Source organism: Eschrichtius robustus, chromosome 9, assembly GCF_028021215.1.
Source record: "Eschrichtius robustus isolate mEscRob2 chromosome 9, mEscRob2.pri, whole genome shotgun sequence".
Taxonomy (NCBI): domain Eukaryota; kingdom Metazoa; phylum Chordata; class Mammalia; order Artiodactyla; family Eschrichtiidae; genus Eschrichtius; species Eschrichtius robustus.
In genome coordinates, this window is record NC_090832.1 from 14975824 (window position 1) to 14993135 (window position 17312).

The following is a 17312-nucleotide window of genomic DNA, read 5'->3' on the forward strand; positions in this document are numbered from 1 at the left end:
ATAGACAAAATGCAAGAAACATTTAACAAGGACGTAGAAGAACTAAAGAGGAACCAAGCAACGATGAAAAACAGAATAAATGAAATTAAAAATACTCTAGACGGGATCAATAGCAGAATAACTGAGGCAGAAGAACGGATAAGTGACCTGGAAAATAGTGGAAATAACTACTGCAGAGCAGAATAAAGAAAAAAGAATGAAAAGAACTGAGGACAGTCTCAGAGACCTCTGGGACAATATTAAATGCACCAACATTCGAATTATAGGGGTCCCAGAAGAAGAAGAGAAAAAGAAAGGGACTGAGAAAATATTTGAAGAGATTATAGTTGAAAACTTCCCTAATATGGGAAAGGAAATAGTTAATCAAGTCCTGGAAGCACAGAGAGTCCCATACAGGATAAATCCAAGGAGAAACACGCCAAGACACATATTAATCAAACTATCAAAAATTAAATATAAAGAAAACATATTAAAAGCAGCAAGGGAAAAACAACAAATAACACACAAGGGAATCCCCATAAGGTTAACAGTTGATCTTTCAGCAGAAACTCTGCAAGCCAGAAGGGAGTGGCAGGATATACTTAAAGTGATGAAGGAGAAAAACCTACAACCAAGGTTACTCTACCCAGCAAGGATCTCATTCAGATTTGATGGAGAAATTAAAACCTTTACAGACAAGCAAAAGCTGAGAGAGTTCAGCACCACCAAACCAGCTTTACAACAAATGCTAAAGGAACTTCTCTAGGCAAGAAACACAAGAGAAGGAAAACACCTACAGTAACAAACCCAAAATATTTAAGAAAATGGTAATAAGAACATACATATCGATAATCACCTTAAATGTAAATGGATTAAATGCTCCCACCAAAAGACACAGACTGGCTGAATGGATACAAAAACAAGACCCATATATATGCTGTCTACAAGAGACCCACTTCAGACCTAGAGACACATACAGACTGAAAGTGAGGGGATGGAAAAAGATATTCCATGCAAATGGAAATCAAAAGAAAGCTGGAGTAGCAATTCTCATATCAGACAAAATAGACTTTAAAATAAAGACTATTACAAGAGACAAAGAAGGACACTATATAATGATCAAGGGATCAATCCAAGAAGAAGATATAACAATTGTAAATATTTATGCACCCAACATAGGACCACCTCAATACATAAGGCAAATGCTAACAGCCATAAAAGGGGAAATCGACAGTAACACAATAAGAGTAGGGGACTTTAACACCCCACTTTCACCAATGGACTGATCATCCAAAATGAAAATAAATAAGGAAACACAAGCTTTAAATGATACATTAAACAAGATGGACTTAATTGATATTTACAGGACATTCCACCCAAAAACAACAGAATACACATTTTTCTCAAGTGCTCATGGAACATTCTCCAGGATAGATCATATCTTGGGTCACAAATCAAGCCTTGGTAAATTTAAGAAAATTGAAATCGTATCAAGTATCTTTTCCGACCACAACGCTATGAGACTAGATATCAATTACAGGAAAAGATCTGTAAAAAATACAAACACATGGAGGCTACACAATACACTACTTAATAACGAAGTGATCACTGAAGAAATCAAAGGGGAAATCAAAAAATACCTAGAAACAAATGACAATGGAGACACGACGACCCAAAACCTATGGGATGCAGCAAAAGCAGTTCTAAGAGGGAAGTTTATAGCAATACAAGCCTACATCAAGAAACAGGAAACATCTCGAATAAACAACCTAACCTTGCACCTAAAGCAATTAGAGAAAGAAGAGCAAAAAAACCCCAAAGCCAGCAGAAGGAAAGAAATCATAAAGATCAGATCAGAAATAAATGAAAAAGAAATGAAGGAAACAATAGCAAAAATCAATGAAACTAAAAGCTGGTTCTTCGAGAAGATAAACAAAATTGATAAACCATTAGCCAGACTCATCAAGAGAAAAAGGGAGAAGACTCAAATCAATAGAATTAGAAATGAAAAAGGAGAAGTAACCACTGACACTGCAGAAATACAAACGATCATAAGAGATTACTACAAGCAACCCTATGCCAATAAAATGGACAACCTGGAAGAAATGGACAGATTCTTAGAAATGCACAACCTGCCAAGACTGAACCAGGAAGAAATAGAAAATATGAACAGACCAATCACAAGCACTGAAATTGAAACTGTGATTAAAAATCTTCCAACAGGGCTTCCCTGGTGGCGCAGTGGTTGAGAGTCTGCCTGCCAATGCAGGGGACACAGGTTCGAGCCCTGGTCTGGGAGGATCCCACATGCTGCAGAGCAACTGGGCCCGTGAGCCACAATTGCTGAGCCTGCACGTCTGGAGCCTGTGCTCCGCAACGGGAGAGGCCGCGATAGTGAGAGGTCCACGCACCGCGATGAAGAGTGGCCCCCGCTCGCCACAACTAGAGAGAGCCCTGGCACAGAAACGAAGACCCAACACAGCCAAAAATAAATAAATTAATTAATTAATTAAAAAAAGAAAACAAACAAACAACATACCGATGACTGAGCCACACCCCGCAGCAATTAAATCTGAATGTCTACAGATAGGACCCAGTCCAGACACTATACTTTAAAAAAAAAAAAAAAAAAATCTTCCAACAAACAAAAGCCCAGGACCAGATGGCTTCACAGGCGAATTCTATCAAACATTTAGAGAAGAGCTAACACCTATCCTTCTCAAACTCTTCCAAAATATTGCAGAGGGAGGAACACTCCCCAACTCATTCTACGAGGCCACCATCACCCTGATACCAAAACCAGACAAAGATGTCACAAAGAAAGAAAACTACAGGCCAATATCACTGATGAACATAGATGCAAAAATCTTCAACAAAATACTAGCAAACAGAATCCAACAGCACATTAAAAGGACTATACACCATGATCAAGTGGGGTTTATTCCAGGAATGCAAGGATTCTTCAATATATGCAAATCAATCAACGTGATACATCATATTAACAAACTGAAGGAGAAAAACCATATGATCATCTCAATAGATGCAGAGAAAGCTTTCGACAAAATTCAACACCCATTTATGATAAAAGCCTTGCAGAAAGTAGGCATAGAGGGAACTTTCCTCAACATAATAAAGGCCATATATGACAAACCCACAGCCAACATTGTCCTCAATGGTGAAAAACTGAAACCATTTCCACTAAGATCAGGAACAAGACAAGGTTGCCCACTCTCACAACTATTATTCAACATAGTTTTGGAAGTGTTAGCCACAGCAATCAGAGAAGACAAAGAAATAAAAGGAATCCAAATCGGAAAAGAAGAAGTAAAGCTGTCACTGTTTGCAGATGACATGATACTATACACAGAGAATCCTAAAGATGCTACCAGAAAACTACTAGAGCTAATCAATGAATTTGGTAAAGTAGCAGGATACAAAATTAATGCACAGAAATCTCTTGCATTCCTATACACTAATGACGAAAAATCTGAAAGTGAAATTAAGAAAACACTCCCGTTTACCATTGCAACAAAAAGAATAAAATATCTAGGAATAAACCTACCTAAGGAGACAAAAGACCTGTATGCAGAAAATTACAGGACACTGATGAAAGAAATTAAAGAAGATACAAATAGATGGAGAGATATACCATGTTCTTGGATTGGAAGAATCAACATTGTGAAAATGACTCTACTACCCAAAGCAATCTACAGACTCAATGCAATCCCTATCAAACTACCACTGGCATTTTTCACAGAACTAGAACAAAAAATTGCACAATTTGTATGGAGACACAAAAGACCCCGAATAGCCAAAGCAATCTTGAGAACGAAAAATGGAGCTGGAGGAATCAGGCTCCCTGACTTCAGACTATATTACAAAGCTACAGTAATCAAGACAGTTCGGTACTGGCACAAAAACAGAAATATAGATCAATGGAACAGGATAGAAAGCCCAGAGATAAACCCGCACACATATGGTCACCTTATCTTTGATAAAGGAGGCAAGCATATACAGTGGAGAAAAGACAGCCTCTTCAATAAGTGGTGCTGGGAAAATTGGACAGGTACATGTAAAAGTATGAAATTAGAACACTCCCTGACACCATACACAAAAATAAACTCAAAATGGATTAAAGACCTAAGTGTAAGGGCAGACACTATCAAACTCTTAGAGGAAAGCATAGGCAGAACACTCTATGACATAAATCGCAGCAAGATCCTTTTTGACCCAGCCCCTAGAGAAATGGAAATAAAAACACAAATAAACAAATGGGACCTAATGAAACTTAAAAGCTTTTGCACAGCAAAGGAAACCATAAACAAGACCAAAAGACAACCCTCAGAATGGGAGAAAATATTTGCAAATGAAGCAACTGACAAAGGATTAATCTCCAAGATTTACAAGCAGCTCATGCAGCTCAATAACAAAAAAACCAACAACCCAATCCAAAAATGGGCAGAAGACCTAAATAGACATTTCTCCAAAGAAGATATACAGATGGCCTACAGACACATGAAAGAATGCTCAACATCATTAATCATTAGAGAAATGCAAATCAAAACTACAATGAGGTATCATCTCACACCGGTCAGAATGGCCATCATCAAAAAATCTACAAACAATAAATGCTGGAGAGGGTGTGGAGAAAAGGGAACCCTCTTGCACTGTTGGTGGGAATGTAAATTGATACAGCCACTATGGAGAACAGTATGGAGGTTCCTTAAAAAACTAAAAATAGAACTACCATATGACCCAGCAATCCCACTACTGGGCATATACCCTGAGAAAACCATAATTCAAAAAGAGTCATGTACCAAAATGTTCATTGTAGCTCTATTTACAATAGCCAGGACATGGAAGCAACCTAAGTGTCCATCATCAGATGAATGGATAAAGAAGATGTGGCACATATATACAATGGAATATTACTCAGCCATAAAAAGAAATGAAATGGAGGTATTTGTAATGAGGTGGATGGAGTTAGAGTCTGTCATACAGAGTGAAGTAAGTCAGAAAGAGAAAAACAAATACAGTATGCTAACACATATATATGGAATCTAAGGAAAAAAAAAAAAAAAAGGTCATGAAGAACCTAGTGGCAAGACGGGAATAAAGAAGACACAGACCTACTAGAGAATGGACTTGAGGATATGGGGAGGGGGAGGGGTGAGATGTGACAGGGTGAGGGAGTGTCATGGACATGTATACACTACCAAATGTAAAATAGATAGCTAGTGGGAAGCAGCCGCATAGCACAGGGAGATCAGCTCGGTGCTTTGTGACCACATGGAGGGGTGGGATGGGGAGGGTGGGAGGGAGGGAGATGCAAGAGGGAGGGGATATGGGAACATATGTATATGTATAACTGATTCACTTTGTTATAAAGCAGAAACTAACACACCATTGTAAAGCAATTATACTCCAATAAAGATGTTTAAAAAAAAAACAAAAAACATCAGAAGCAGGGGATGTGCCCACCCCTGGAAAAGAGAGGTGTTCAATCATCAGCAAAGCTCACCATTAGTTTTTGCACATCCAGAATTTTTAAAGAGTATTGGAATGGGCCAATCAAGGAAAATCAGTCAATTTATGCTCTGCTGTGAATATTTTATTTCAAATCTCAGATAGGTTTGCTAAAATAGCACAGTCTATTTCTAATTCTTTAAATGTTAAAAACTAAGAGATCATAAAAAACAGACATATTTTAAAGGCAAATTAGGATCATTTCAATAATTTGGCATCATTTTTTAGTACCCTAGATAATAAACATGATTATTGCTTTCCCTTTTTACCATGTTGAGTGTTTACTGCAAATTCTTTCACGCTATTCAAAGATTAACAAAGCATGTAATTGCATACACTCAAAAGCATATCATATTTCTATTTAGAAAAAATGTATAACAATAAAAGACCAACATCAATATATCTCTAAGTTCTTACTTTCAGCGTATGAAAGGTAACATTTATTCAGTCTCTCTCACTCATTTAAGTCATAGTTAATGCTATGGCTCTGAGTTATTTATGTATATGATTCTATACATTTAAGATTTCAGTCTTACTTCTCTGTTCCAGGAGGTTCTAAATTATTCCACTTCTATTTGCATTTCACTTTGACCCAACAAAGTCCCAGGCATCTATCATAAAGACATAATCATATAAATGTGAAAATATGAATGCACATGGGTACTCACTGCATCTTGGTTTATAATAATTTTTTGAGTGGAACTAACCTAAGTGCCTAAAGGAAAGAGCAAAAAGAACTGGTTAAGTAAATTATGATATTAACAGGCAATGGAATATCACTGACCATTAAAAATGATACAATGAAAGACTTTTTAAGTATTTACAACATATTATTCAGGAAAAATAGTTCACTACATGATGACATTTATGTACAACTTTCTGAAGATCTGTTCAACAAAATGTTAACTATAGCATTTCTGGAAACGTAAGGTTGTGAGTAACTTTAATTTTGGGGGGCACTTTATTATATCTTTTAAAACTTTCTTATAATGAATATATATCATTTTATTACTCATTTGTTTAATAAATATTTACTGGGCACTTACTATGCTACTTACTATGCTTAAAGGTGCTAAAGGTACAGCAGTAAACAAAACAGATAAACATCCTTGCCCTCATGGGGCTTACATTCTAGTTGGGAAGATGGACAATAATCAAAAAATAAATGTATGTAAAATGTATAGTATATTATAAAAGGGCTGGAGACAAAAACAGTTAAGCAGGAAAGGGAGTAAGAAACATTTGGGAGGAGTGGGGTGAAATTTTAGATGTAGTCGCTAAGATCAAGTTAGTGGCAATGGGAAGTTGTCAAAACTTAGATTTATTTGGACGGCAGAGATAGATGATGATATTTACTGAAGGATCAAGGAAAGAGAAACAAGGACGATCCAAGATTTTGGCCCTGATCAACTAGAAGAATGGAATTATCATTAAACGAGATTAGGAAAAGCACAGGAGGATTTTGTGGAAACACCAGGAGGTATTTTGGACATGTTGCGTTTGAGATGCCTGTTGGATATCCACATGGAGATGCCCAGTAAGTCGTAAGATATGTGGGTCTTGAGCGCTGGGAAGAGGTCTAGGCTAGATCTAGAAACTACATGCTCGTGGGGGGTCACGAGCATGTAGATCATACTTTAAGTCATGAGACTGGATGAGAGTGAATTTAGATAGAAAGGAGAAGAGAGTCAAGGACTGAGCCCTGGGGCACTCCAGTACTTGGAAGTCAAGGAGATGAGGAGGACAAAGCAAGAGACTGTGACAGAGCGGCTAGAAAGGTTAAGATCAAAAGCGGGCACGTGCAGTGTCCTGGAAGCTAAAACGAGAAAGTGCTTCAGGGAGAAAAGCCAACTGTTGGCTCATGTACTGGAAGGCCAAGTAAGATAGGACTGATCATTGAATTTGCAATGCGCGGTCACTGGTCACCTTAATGAGTGGCTTCAGTGGAGTAGATCTGAGAAAGGAGAGAAGTTGGTACAGTGAGTACGTATAAACACGTTCCAGCAGTTTGGCAGTACGTGGAAGGAGAGAAAGAGGACCGGAGCTGGAAGCATTGGGTTTTTGTTTTTATCTTTATAAGATGAAATAAGTAAAACAAGTATCAAGTATTTTATTAGTAAAGTGATTTAAGTTATTATACACAGAATTTTTAAAGTGTATCTTAAGAACAGGTAGCTCCCAATTTTATCTCAGTAATCACCTTTTGTCAGAACTAAGGGTAGAAAACCTAGATTTCCTGAGTTGTCTGCATAAACTGGCAATAAACCCTAATGAGGCGTGTTCAGGGTGGTCTGGGGTGTTCTGGGTTTCCGGGGTATTTTTATAACTAGCTTCTGAATAAACCCTTCCCCCTGTGCACTATTCCACCACCTCCACTTAAACCTCTACTTAGAGGAAATCTTCCAAATTGTATATATCTAAGAATTTGCAACCCTAATCAATAGGGCATAAACATGCTTAGGACAACGCCATGTTTGTTAAGATTCTTGGTGACATTTAGAAATGAGCTTGGAAAAAATTTTCAACACTCCAAAGATACGTGAGGTCAATGATTTTTTTTTTCAAAAATGCAGGGGACACGGGTTCGAGCCCTAGTCCTGGACTAGACTCCACATGCCGCAAAGCAACTAAGCCCATGCACCACAACTACTGAGCCTGCACTCTAGAGCCCGCGAGCCACAACTACCGAGCCTGCGTGCCACAACTACTGAAGCCCGTGCGCCTAGAGCCCGAGCTCCGCAACAAGAGAAGCCACTGCAATGAGAAGCCCGCACACGGCAACGAAGAGTAGCCCCCCTCGCCACAACTAGAGAAAGCCTGCATGCAGCAGCGAAGACCCAACGCAGCCAAAAATAAATTAATAAATTTATTTTTTTAAGTTTAAAAAAAAAAAAAGAAGTTAGTATTTTAACACTAGCTCCACTGAGAAGTGTATTGAAATATCCTCACTGCAATTTCTCGTCCAGTTCTACAACTTTCTTCTTTAACTCCTGGTTCTCCTTGATTGCAGACTGAGCTGTGATTTTAGTTCTGATTTTAGAAGTGGAAAGTGCCGCTGATTCTTCTTCTAGCTCCCGAACTCTGTCTCTCAAAGAGGTGAGGAGAGACGGTTTTCTGGCATTGTTTTCTCTGTAGTTCTCCATTTCAGCTTTCAACTCTTGACAGGAAACTTCTTTGGAAAGCATCTTGGATCGCAGTTCTCGAAGCTAACATGGAAAAGAAGTAAAAAGAGGGAAAAGATGTCAATGGTATAAGTTGGAAGTACCTTGAAAAAAACCCCAAATTATAATTTAAAATTTCAATCTTTTATTCATGACTTCATCCGACTTTACTTTTTTTTCTCTTCATATTTGTTTCCATATTACCAGCTGGGAAATCATGCCTAAATAGTGGACTTCAGGGCTTCCCTGGTGGCGTAGTAGTTGAGAATCTGCCTGCCAATGCAGGGGACACGGGTTCAAGCCCTGGTCTGGGAGGATCCCACATGCCGTGGAGCAACTAGGTCCGTGAGCCACAACTACTGAGCCTGCGCGTCTGGAGCCTGTGCTCCACAACAAGAGAGGCCGCGACAGTGAGAGGCCCGCGCACCGCTATGAAGAGTGGCCCCCACTTGCCGCAACTAGAGAAAGCCCTCGCACAGAAACGAGGGCCCAACACAGCCAAAAATAAAAAAAAATAAAAAAATAAAAAATAGTGGACTTCATAGTCTGTCTTTTTCAAAAAACAATTGAGCAATGTCTTGTGGTAACTGAGTCTCACTCAAGAGACATGTGTGGTGTATTTTGCAAAAAGCAATAAAATATTTTGCAATGAGAATTCATTTTCTAAATCTGTATTACTGCTATTGCTGCTCACGATGCAACAAGGAAGCTGCAAGGTAGGCTAGTTGTAATCTCATGGCCATAGCTGTTTCCCAAGTCAATACAGACTATGCGATATATCACAGCATTTCTCCCCCTGGCCTTCTGGACCCTTACTGTGGGTGATAAAGGAAAATAATACTCGGATTTCTGGAAAAAATATAGGAGAAAAGGAAAATCATTATAGGATTTATACAAAGGAAACATTTTAACTTTTATGAATTCTGTGGCATTAAAATGCTGAGCACAGTATGTGCCTTATTAAGCTACGAGATCTACCCCCATTAGAAAACTTTATGAATGCATCTATTTTTTTGGAACCGTAAGTATGCATGCATACATTTATTCACACACACACACACACACACACACACACACACACACACACACACACAATCAATTCATCTTTCAGTGGGATCCTGGCAGCCTAGTGAGAATGCTAGTTACCTCACAGGCAAGCCTAGGATTCCTTGGGGCCATCAGGCTATAAGCACAGTGAGTCTACAGAGAATCTCCCTGAAACTCCACAATAGACCTGATCCAGCCCAGAGGGTAAATGGATCCCAATCATCTTCCTAGAATTTCCCCCAGACAATCAGAACCACAGAAAGGGATTCAGATTTCCACCCCCAGAGCTTCAGATTGCAAGCAATCCACATTAAAGGCAGCTACTCCCAAGGATGCTTACAGCCATCCAAAGCCCACACAGCCCAAACCCGAAGTCCCCAGGTGCCCACAGGTGCTCTCGAGGATGCAGAGCTCCCCTGAGATCCAGAACCCAGCCCACGTCACCCTGCTTTGCAGCACGGCAAATGCACAGCCTTTCAGGAGTTCTCCACAGCTAGAGGGTAGGGGCAGAGAGAATAAGCATAAACTTTGCCAAAAAGTTTAAAACTGTTTCCCTTTGTCCTATTTCTAATCACCTCTATACTCTGCTTCGCTCCATAAGAAGCTAACAAGGCCATTTGTGAGTTATGAAGACGCAGACTCTCACCTCAGACTGAGCAGATTCAAATTTGACCAGAGTTGCTGCAAGTTCACTCCGGGCAGCCTCGACCACATTCCGATAGTGGTTTAACTGCTCTGGAGTAACTGCGACTTCCAAGAGATGATCATAAGTTTCCTGATAGGGTTCCCCAAAAGACAAAATATACAAAAGAGAGTTAAACAATCTTTTCCATGCAGCTGTGCAAAGCAAGATTAAATACAGAAGCATTCTTTGTAGTCCAAATATGTCGGAAAGGCTGCCCAGAGATGTGTTTGGTTCAGATTATTTCATTCTCCTTCTCAAAATTCTAAGGGAAGCAGGAGGCAGCCCAGGAACGAATGATAGGCTCCCCCAGGACGGTAGTGGAGTTTGACATTTAAGAGTTGGTATGTCCCCTTGGGGGACTTCCCTGGTGGTCCAGTGGGTAACACTCCACGCTCCCAAGGTAGGGGACCGGGGTTCGATCCCTGGTCAGGGAACTAGATCCTGCATGCTGCAACAAAGACCCCGCATGCCACAACAAAGACCCGGCACAGCCAAAAATAAATAAATAAATTAAATTAAATATTAAAAAAAAAAAAAAGATTTGGCCTTTGACACTTTACAGAGTTTCCTTCCGCCCAACTCCAATGTTATTTGACCTCTGACCAGAACAGATAGCATCAACAAAGAACCACCAGAAAAGATGGTTAACAGGAGGCAGTTTTTATTGTTCTTCTGTTTCCAGACTACAAAGATTATCAACTCATCTCTGGTCTGTTGAATAAAGTGTTTCATGTGTTTATCAAAGAGACCATGTGATTTAAGTATAGAAGTCTGTCTCCTTCATAATTATCCACTATGCCATTTATTCTCAATCTCATAGCCTATCTTGGATTTTTGTTTTTGTTTTTTTATTTATTTATTTTTGGCTGCGTTGGGTCTTCGTTGCTGCGCGCGGGCTTTCTCTAGTTGCAGAGAGCCGGGGCTACTCTTGGTTGCGGTGAGTGGGCTTCTCATTGCGGTGGCTTCTCTTATTGCAGAGCACAGGCTTCAGTAGTTGTGGCTCAAGGGCTCTAGAGCTCAGGCTCAGTAGTTGTGGCACACGGGCTTAGTTGCTCCACGGCATGTGGGATCTTCCCGGACCAGGGCTAGAACCTGTGTCCCCTGCATTGGCAGGCAGATTCTTAACCACTGCGCCACCAGGAAAGCCCTATCTTGGGGTTTTGAAGGTTACTCAGATGAATGCCTGAGGCCAGAGACAGTGGTCGTGCCTGGAGTCCTTCTCCATCCAGAAGGGAACAGCTCTCAGCTCCACTGAGGGCTGCCAATGCAGAAATATGGATCCCAGCATGGCCTCATTACTCTAATTTTTCAAGACAAGTCCTATATTTGGGCTTTTTGAAGTAAAAATTCCCAGTTTTTGCCTCTGGGTAACTAATCTAAATTAAAAAAAAAAAAAACAAACACCATATGATCCCAATAAACACATCTGCAGAGCAGATTTGATGGGTTTGGGCTGTGGGTCAGTATGTAACCTCTGGTTCTGTTTCTGTCCTATTCATGCCATAACACCTGCTTTCTGAAAGAATTATTCCAGAGTTTGGACAGATACCCACCTGTATGAAGTTTCCAGGGACTGGGGGTCTTTGTGAAAGACATACAAGAAAGCCATTCATTTTTGAAGGAATATGAAAGAGGTCACATAAAGGAGGGTTTCCCTGGAATATCTAGTGTCTTCGGGGGACACACCAGTAAAACCTGTTTACGACTCTGCCCAGCTACTGAACTGCCAAAGACTACTGTTTGGAAATACTCATGAATGCAAAAGTCATCTTAAAGCCCTGAACTTCACAACAAGCGTTGTCATGACTAGTGTGTTTCAATCCACAAAATGCTAAACAAAACCTTCAGCGCACTTACGGACAGCCAGTGGTTGTCAATTACAACATATCCAAGAAGATGGCAGGCATGTACTCCTGGGGAGAAAGCATAAAACAATTAACTGCATCTGTTAAGAGAACCACATCCTGTTCAGCCTCACCCAGCATTCAGAAGGAACTTTTCCACCCTAACCACTCCAGCAATATTTTCCAAAATAAGCCATGTGAGGACCTAGGTCACCTACAAGAGGTTTGAGCTACAGTATGTATGGACTATTTTCTAAAATTCCTTAGGGAAATAAGTTTCTTAATGGCTATGGTTATTTCTTTCATTGATTAACATGATTTTTTAGGACATGACATAGTCATACTATAATTTTATATCTCTTATGAAAAACTATTGTGTCCATTGGATATAATATTAAGAGCCCCTGAGACAGTTTAGAAGTGGGCCTTTATTTGAGGAGGTCACAGTGTAATGCAGGACACCACCAAAAGCATTAGCATCTTCACATGCTCATGGGCGAAAGAAACTACATATTAAGATATTATTACCTTTGACACTGGAGCAGGGCCTACATGAGGAGGACTCTTGATTACTGAGTTTAGAAGACAGTTGCTAGGGTCTAAATCACCTTTCAAAGTCCAGCAGACTCGAGATTATTCATCAGCAAATGTTTACGAAAAGCCTATTCTGGGTCAGGCACTGAGCTTACAGTCTAATAAGAAAAAGAGCATTTATCAAACAACCACACTGGTGATTGTGTAATTACAAACTGAAATAAATTCAAGCAAAGAAAGAAACAGACAACAAAGGAAAGTGACTTAAAATTAGGGATGTGGAAGGAAAAATTTCCCTAAAGAAGTGATGATTAAATAGAAATTAAATAGGCAAGAGGTACTGAAACAGGAGCAACCCACATCTTTCAAATAGCCAAAAGTCCGAGCAAAGGTCCTGTGGCAGGAGTATGCCCTGTGTGATCAAGGATCAGAGAGAAGGCAGTGAGGCTGAGGGGTCAGAGCAGGTGAAGAACACTGGCAGCAGGGCTTGAAAGGCAGCCCTGAGCCCATTGATATATTTTAGTACCTGATAGGGCTTCTTTTTAAAAATATTCCTCCTTGGCTATTCTTACGCGTTCATTTTACCATATGAAATTTAGAATCAGCTCATCAAATTCCAAAAAATCCTGTTGGTATTTTTATTGGGAGCATGTTAACTTTATAAATAAACTTAAAGAGAATTAATATCTCTTAAATGTTGAGTTTTCCAAATAAAATCATCTTTGTTCCATTTGTTCAGGAATTCTCACATGTCACATATGTAGCCGTGATGGTTAATTTTATGTGACAACTTGACTGGGCCACAGGGTGTCCAGATATTTGGTTTAAACATTATTCTGGTTGTATCTATGAGGATTTTCTGGATGAGATTAACATTTGAATCAGTAGACTGAATAAAGCAGATTGCCCTCTCCAACGTGGGTGGGCCTCATCCAATCCACTGAAGGCCTGTATAGAACAAAAAGCCTGAGTAAAGGAGAATCTGTTCTCTCTGCATGTTTTTGAGCTGGGACATCAATCTCCCCCTGCCTTTGGATTCAGACTCAGACTGGAATTTACACCTTCAGCTCTCCTGGGCCTCCAGCTGGCCTACTGCAGATCTTGGGAATTCTCAGCCTCCATTATTACTCAAGCCAATTCCTTGTCATATATATATACACACACACACACATATACATACATATACATCCTACTGGTTCTGCTTCTCCAAAGAACCCTGACTGAGCCCCAGAGACACCTCTGTGTTGAGCTGGGCTCTGGAGTACACCACACTGACATAAATCATACCAATGTTTTCTTTTTTTTTTTTTTTCTGTTGCTATACCAATGTTTTCTTAAGCAAAAATAAACAAATGGGACCTAAACTTATAAGCTTTTACACAGCAAAGGAAACCATAAACAAAATGAAAGACAACCTATGGACTGGGAGAAAATATTTGCAATGTGACTGACAAGGGCTTAATTTCCAAAATATACAAACAGCTCCTACAACTCAATGACAAAAAAATAAACAACCCAATCAAAAAATGGGCAGAAGACCTAAACAGACATTTCTCCAAAGAAGACATACAAATGGCCAATAGGTACATGGAAAGATGCTCAACATCGTTAATTATTAGAGAAATGCAAATCAAAACTACAATGAGGTACCACTTCACATCGGTCAGAATGGCCATCATCAAAAAGCCTACAAATAACAAATGCTGGAGAGGGTGTGGAGAAAAGGGAACCCTCCTACCTGTTGATGGGAATGTAAATTGGTACAGTCACTATGGAAAATACTCAGTAGTATCAAGGTTCCTTCAAAAAAAAAAAAACTAAAAACAGAGTTGCCATATGGAGTATACCACAGAAATCCATTCCTTCAAGACACTCTGAGGTAGCTTGAAATGAGAAGAAATGCACAGCAGTAGCATGAGAGGATTACAAGGATAGGGAAAAACAATATGAAAACTGAAAGAAGAATACATGAATTTATTTATTTATGCCTACGCTTTTCCTCTTAGCCCTTCCTTGGCTGTCCCATAGATCCTTATGTAGTGTTCTTCATATTTGGCTTGGATTTCTTCTTTGACCTGAGTTGTTTTAAGGGCTTAGTTGTTTTTGTGGCTCTCTGTTCTCAGAATTTGTTACGATGTCTGTTTTATTGCATTGTGCTCAGACAACCCGTCTGTATTCCAGGCTGACATTCACAGGTGTACACCAGTGGGGTGGACCAATGTCCATTCAGAACTGGATCCATTCAGACTGGAAGGTTGTCCTTCTTATACCAGCCATTACACATTTTCACCATCATCCTTTTCTATATTATTTCTACTTCAGGAAATTTATCAAGGTTTTTATGAATATTCAATTTTATGAACATCCAATGGGTATTTAAAAGGTATATTCTCTATCTTCTGAGCTTGAAATTCAATATGTATCAATTAGTTCTACTTTATTCATCATTTTAATTAGGCATTTCTAGTCTTGTCTAATTTCTATCCTTTTACTCTATCATGGCTCGAGAGAGGTGAGTTAGAGCCTCCTATTACTACTATAATTCTCTATCACCTTGTAGCACTTGTATTCTTGCTGAATGAACACTGGTACCGCTTGACTTGGTGCAAAGATTCAGAAATTTCATATATTCGTTGTGAATTGTACCACGTAGCACGATAATGTGCCATTATTTGTCTGACCCTTTTTGCTCATAATTCAACTTTTTCCAATATTGAGATCATGACTCCTGATTTCTTTTTGTTTGCATCTGACTACATATACCTTTGTTCCAGCTTTTTATTGTCAACCTTTCGGTATCACTTTGTCTTGGGTGTCTTATATGTAAATAAAGTTGGTTAAGCCCTTTGGATACCCTTCCAATTACACTATATCTATTAAAAATTTAAATGTAAATACTATGACCCAGCAGCTCTACCTCTCAATTATCTCTCCTTGAAAAATAGTCACATATGTGCATAACGATATAACATCAAAAAAGAGGGGGTGTGTGAAACAATATAAATTCCCATCAACAAGGCAATTACTAAAAAAGGCACTCCCAAACTATGAATACTAGGCAACAAGCAGTAGGAGATTGTGCTGTATGTTTGGGCATAAGAATATCTCCAAGATATACCACTGAACAAAGTAAGAAAGTATAGATCCACAGTGTGATACCTTTTTTCATAAAACACATAGGGAGGGAAAGCACTATGTCTTTTCTATAAATATATTTAGAGAAGAAAAAGAGAAAAAGGTCTGAAGGGACACACATCACCTTAATAACAGTCCTCACCTCTGGGGCCGACAGTAGTATTGGAGCTGGGAGGGGAAAGGCTTTGTTTTTTTCAAGAAGGATATATTTACGCATTACTTGTATAATTAAATATAATTTAAAGAAAAGAAAAATACTGGGAAGAAATGTAACTGCGGTTATCTTTTAGTTATAGGACTACCTTTTATTTTCTTCTTTATTATGTTTTTATATTTTCCAAATCCTTTATAGTGACTGTACATTAATTTTATAATCAGAGTAAACATCCCCCCTTAAATAAAAACAAAAGGAATAAGGACACGAATAGACAAAAATCACAAAACCTGCCATGTGGTGCCTTTATGGAAAACACAAGGACAAAGAAACAATCCCAGTAGCATAGGAATTTGAATGCATGTGAGAGCAGACATCTCAGGGGTTTGCTCTTTTAATTAAGCCCCCTAAAGTTAATAAGATTTTTGGAAAATTCTCCAACTTTTTCTATAAATATTAAGCAATCTTCACTTTAAAGAAACTAATTTTACCCTATTCAAAATGGCAAGATTAAAAACTCATCCATTTGTCCTCACATGAGGACACTCCAAGTTATTAGGTCTCTCTCAGCCAACCCATGAAGCAATTTTACATTAATTTTAGAAAGCCAACTACCTATGATTTGATTCGGCTACTGATATTATGATAATGATTGAAATTGCCTCACAGGGTGGCTCATAGGCTTTTCAGAATAAAGGATAGTTTCAAAGCGCAAAGGCAGAAAGAAGAGATCAGCTTATTCATAATTTAGTACACAATGTGTCCAATTATCTGACCTGGGGACAATGTCTTGGGCCAGTCTTGCTTCTATGGTATTTAGTTGTCTTATTTTCCCATGAACAAAAAATAAAAAGAAAAGAAAAGAAAATGAGAGGAAAATCACTGCCTACCTCTGACACACAAAAGCACCTAAATCCATTCCTATCTTTCTATCCCATAACCAACCTCCCCTTTGTTCCAGCATTATTCCATACCGCAGCGCACGACTCTGTCACCAAGGCACTTCCACTGTGGAATGCTTCCTTTAGTCTCTCTCTCTATCTCTTTCCCTCTCTCTCCCCATCCCTCTTTAAGCCTCCAGTGCTGCCCCAGTGAGCAATCCCTTCTAAGACTCTCTCCCCTACTCCCCAACTTCTTCCCCCCAAGTAGTTTCTTCCCTAATTTACAGTGCATAAATTAAGTCTTACAAATTGTATTTCTCCAACCAATGCCAATTTTGACTACTCATCAGTTCTCCTCCGGACTTT

General features: G+C 39.1%; 1 protein-coding gene across 2 annotated transcripts in view; it reads right to left on the reverse strand.

Annotated features, from left to right (window-relative positions):
- CCDC170 (coiled-coil domain containing 170) overlaps positions 1-17312 on the reverse strand; it is a 96693-nt gene that overhangs the window by 54579 nt on the left and 24802 nt on the right. For both annotated transcript variants that reach the window (XM_068550961.1, XM_068550962.1), the window contains exons 2-3: positions 10360-10488; positions 8455-8711 (exon numbers count right to left, since the gene is read on the reverse strand). In XM_068550961.1, coding sequence (XP_068407062.1) covers positions 8455-8711; positions 10360-10488 — 386 coding nt within the window. The remainder of the gene's footprint in view (positions 1-8454; positions 8712-10359; positions 10489-17312) is intronic.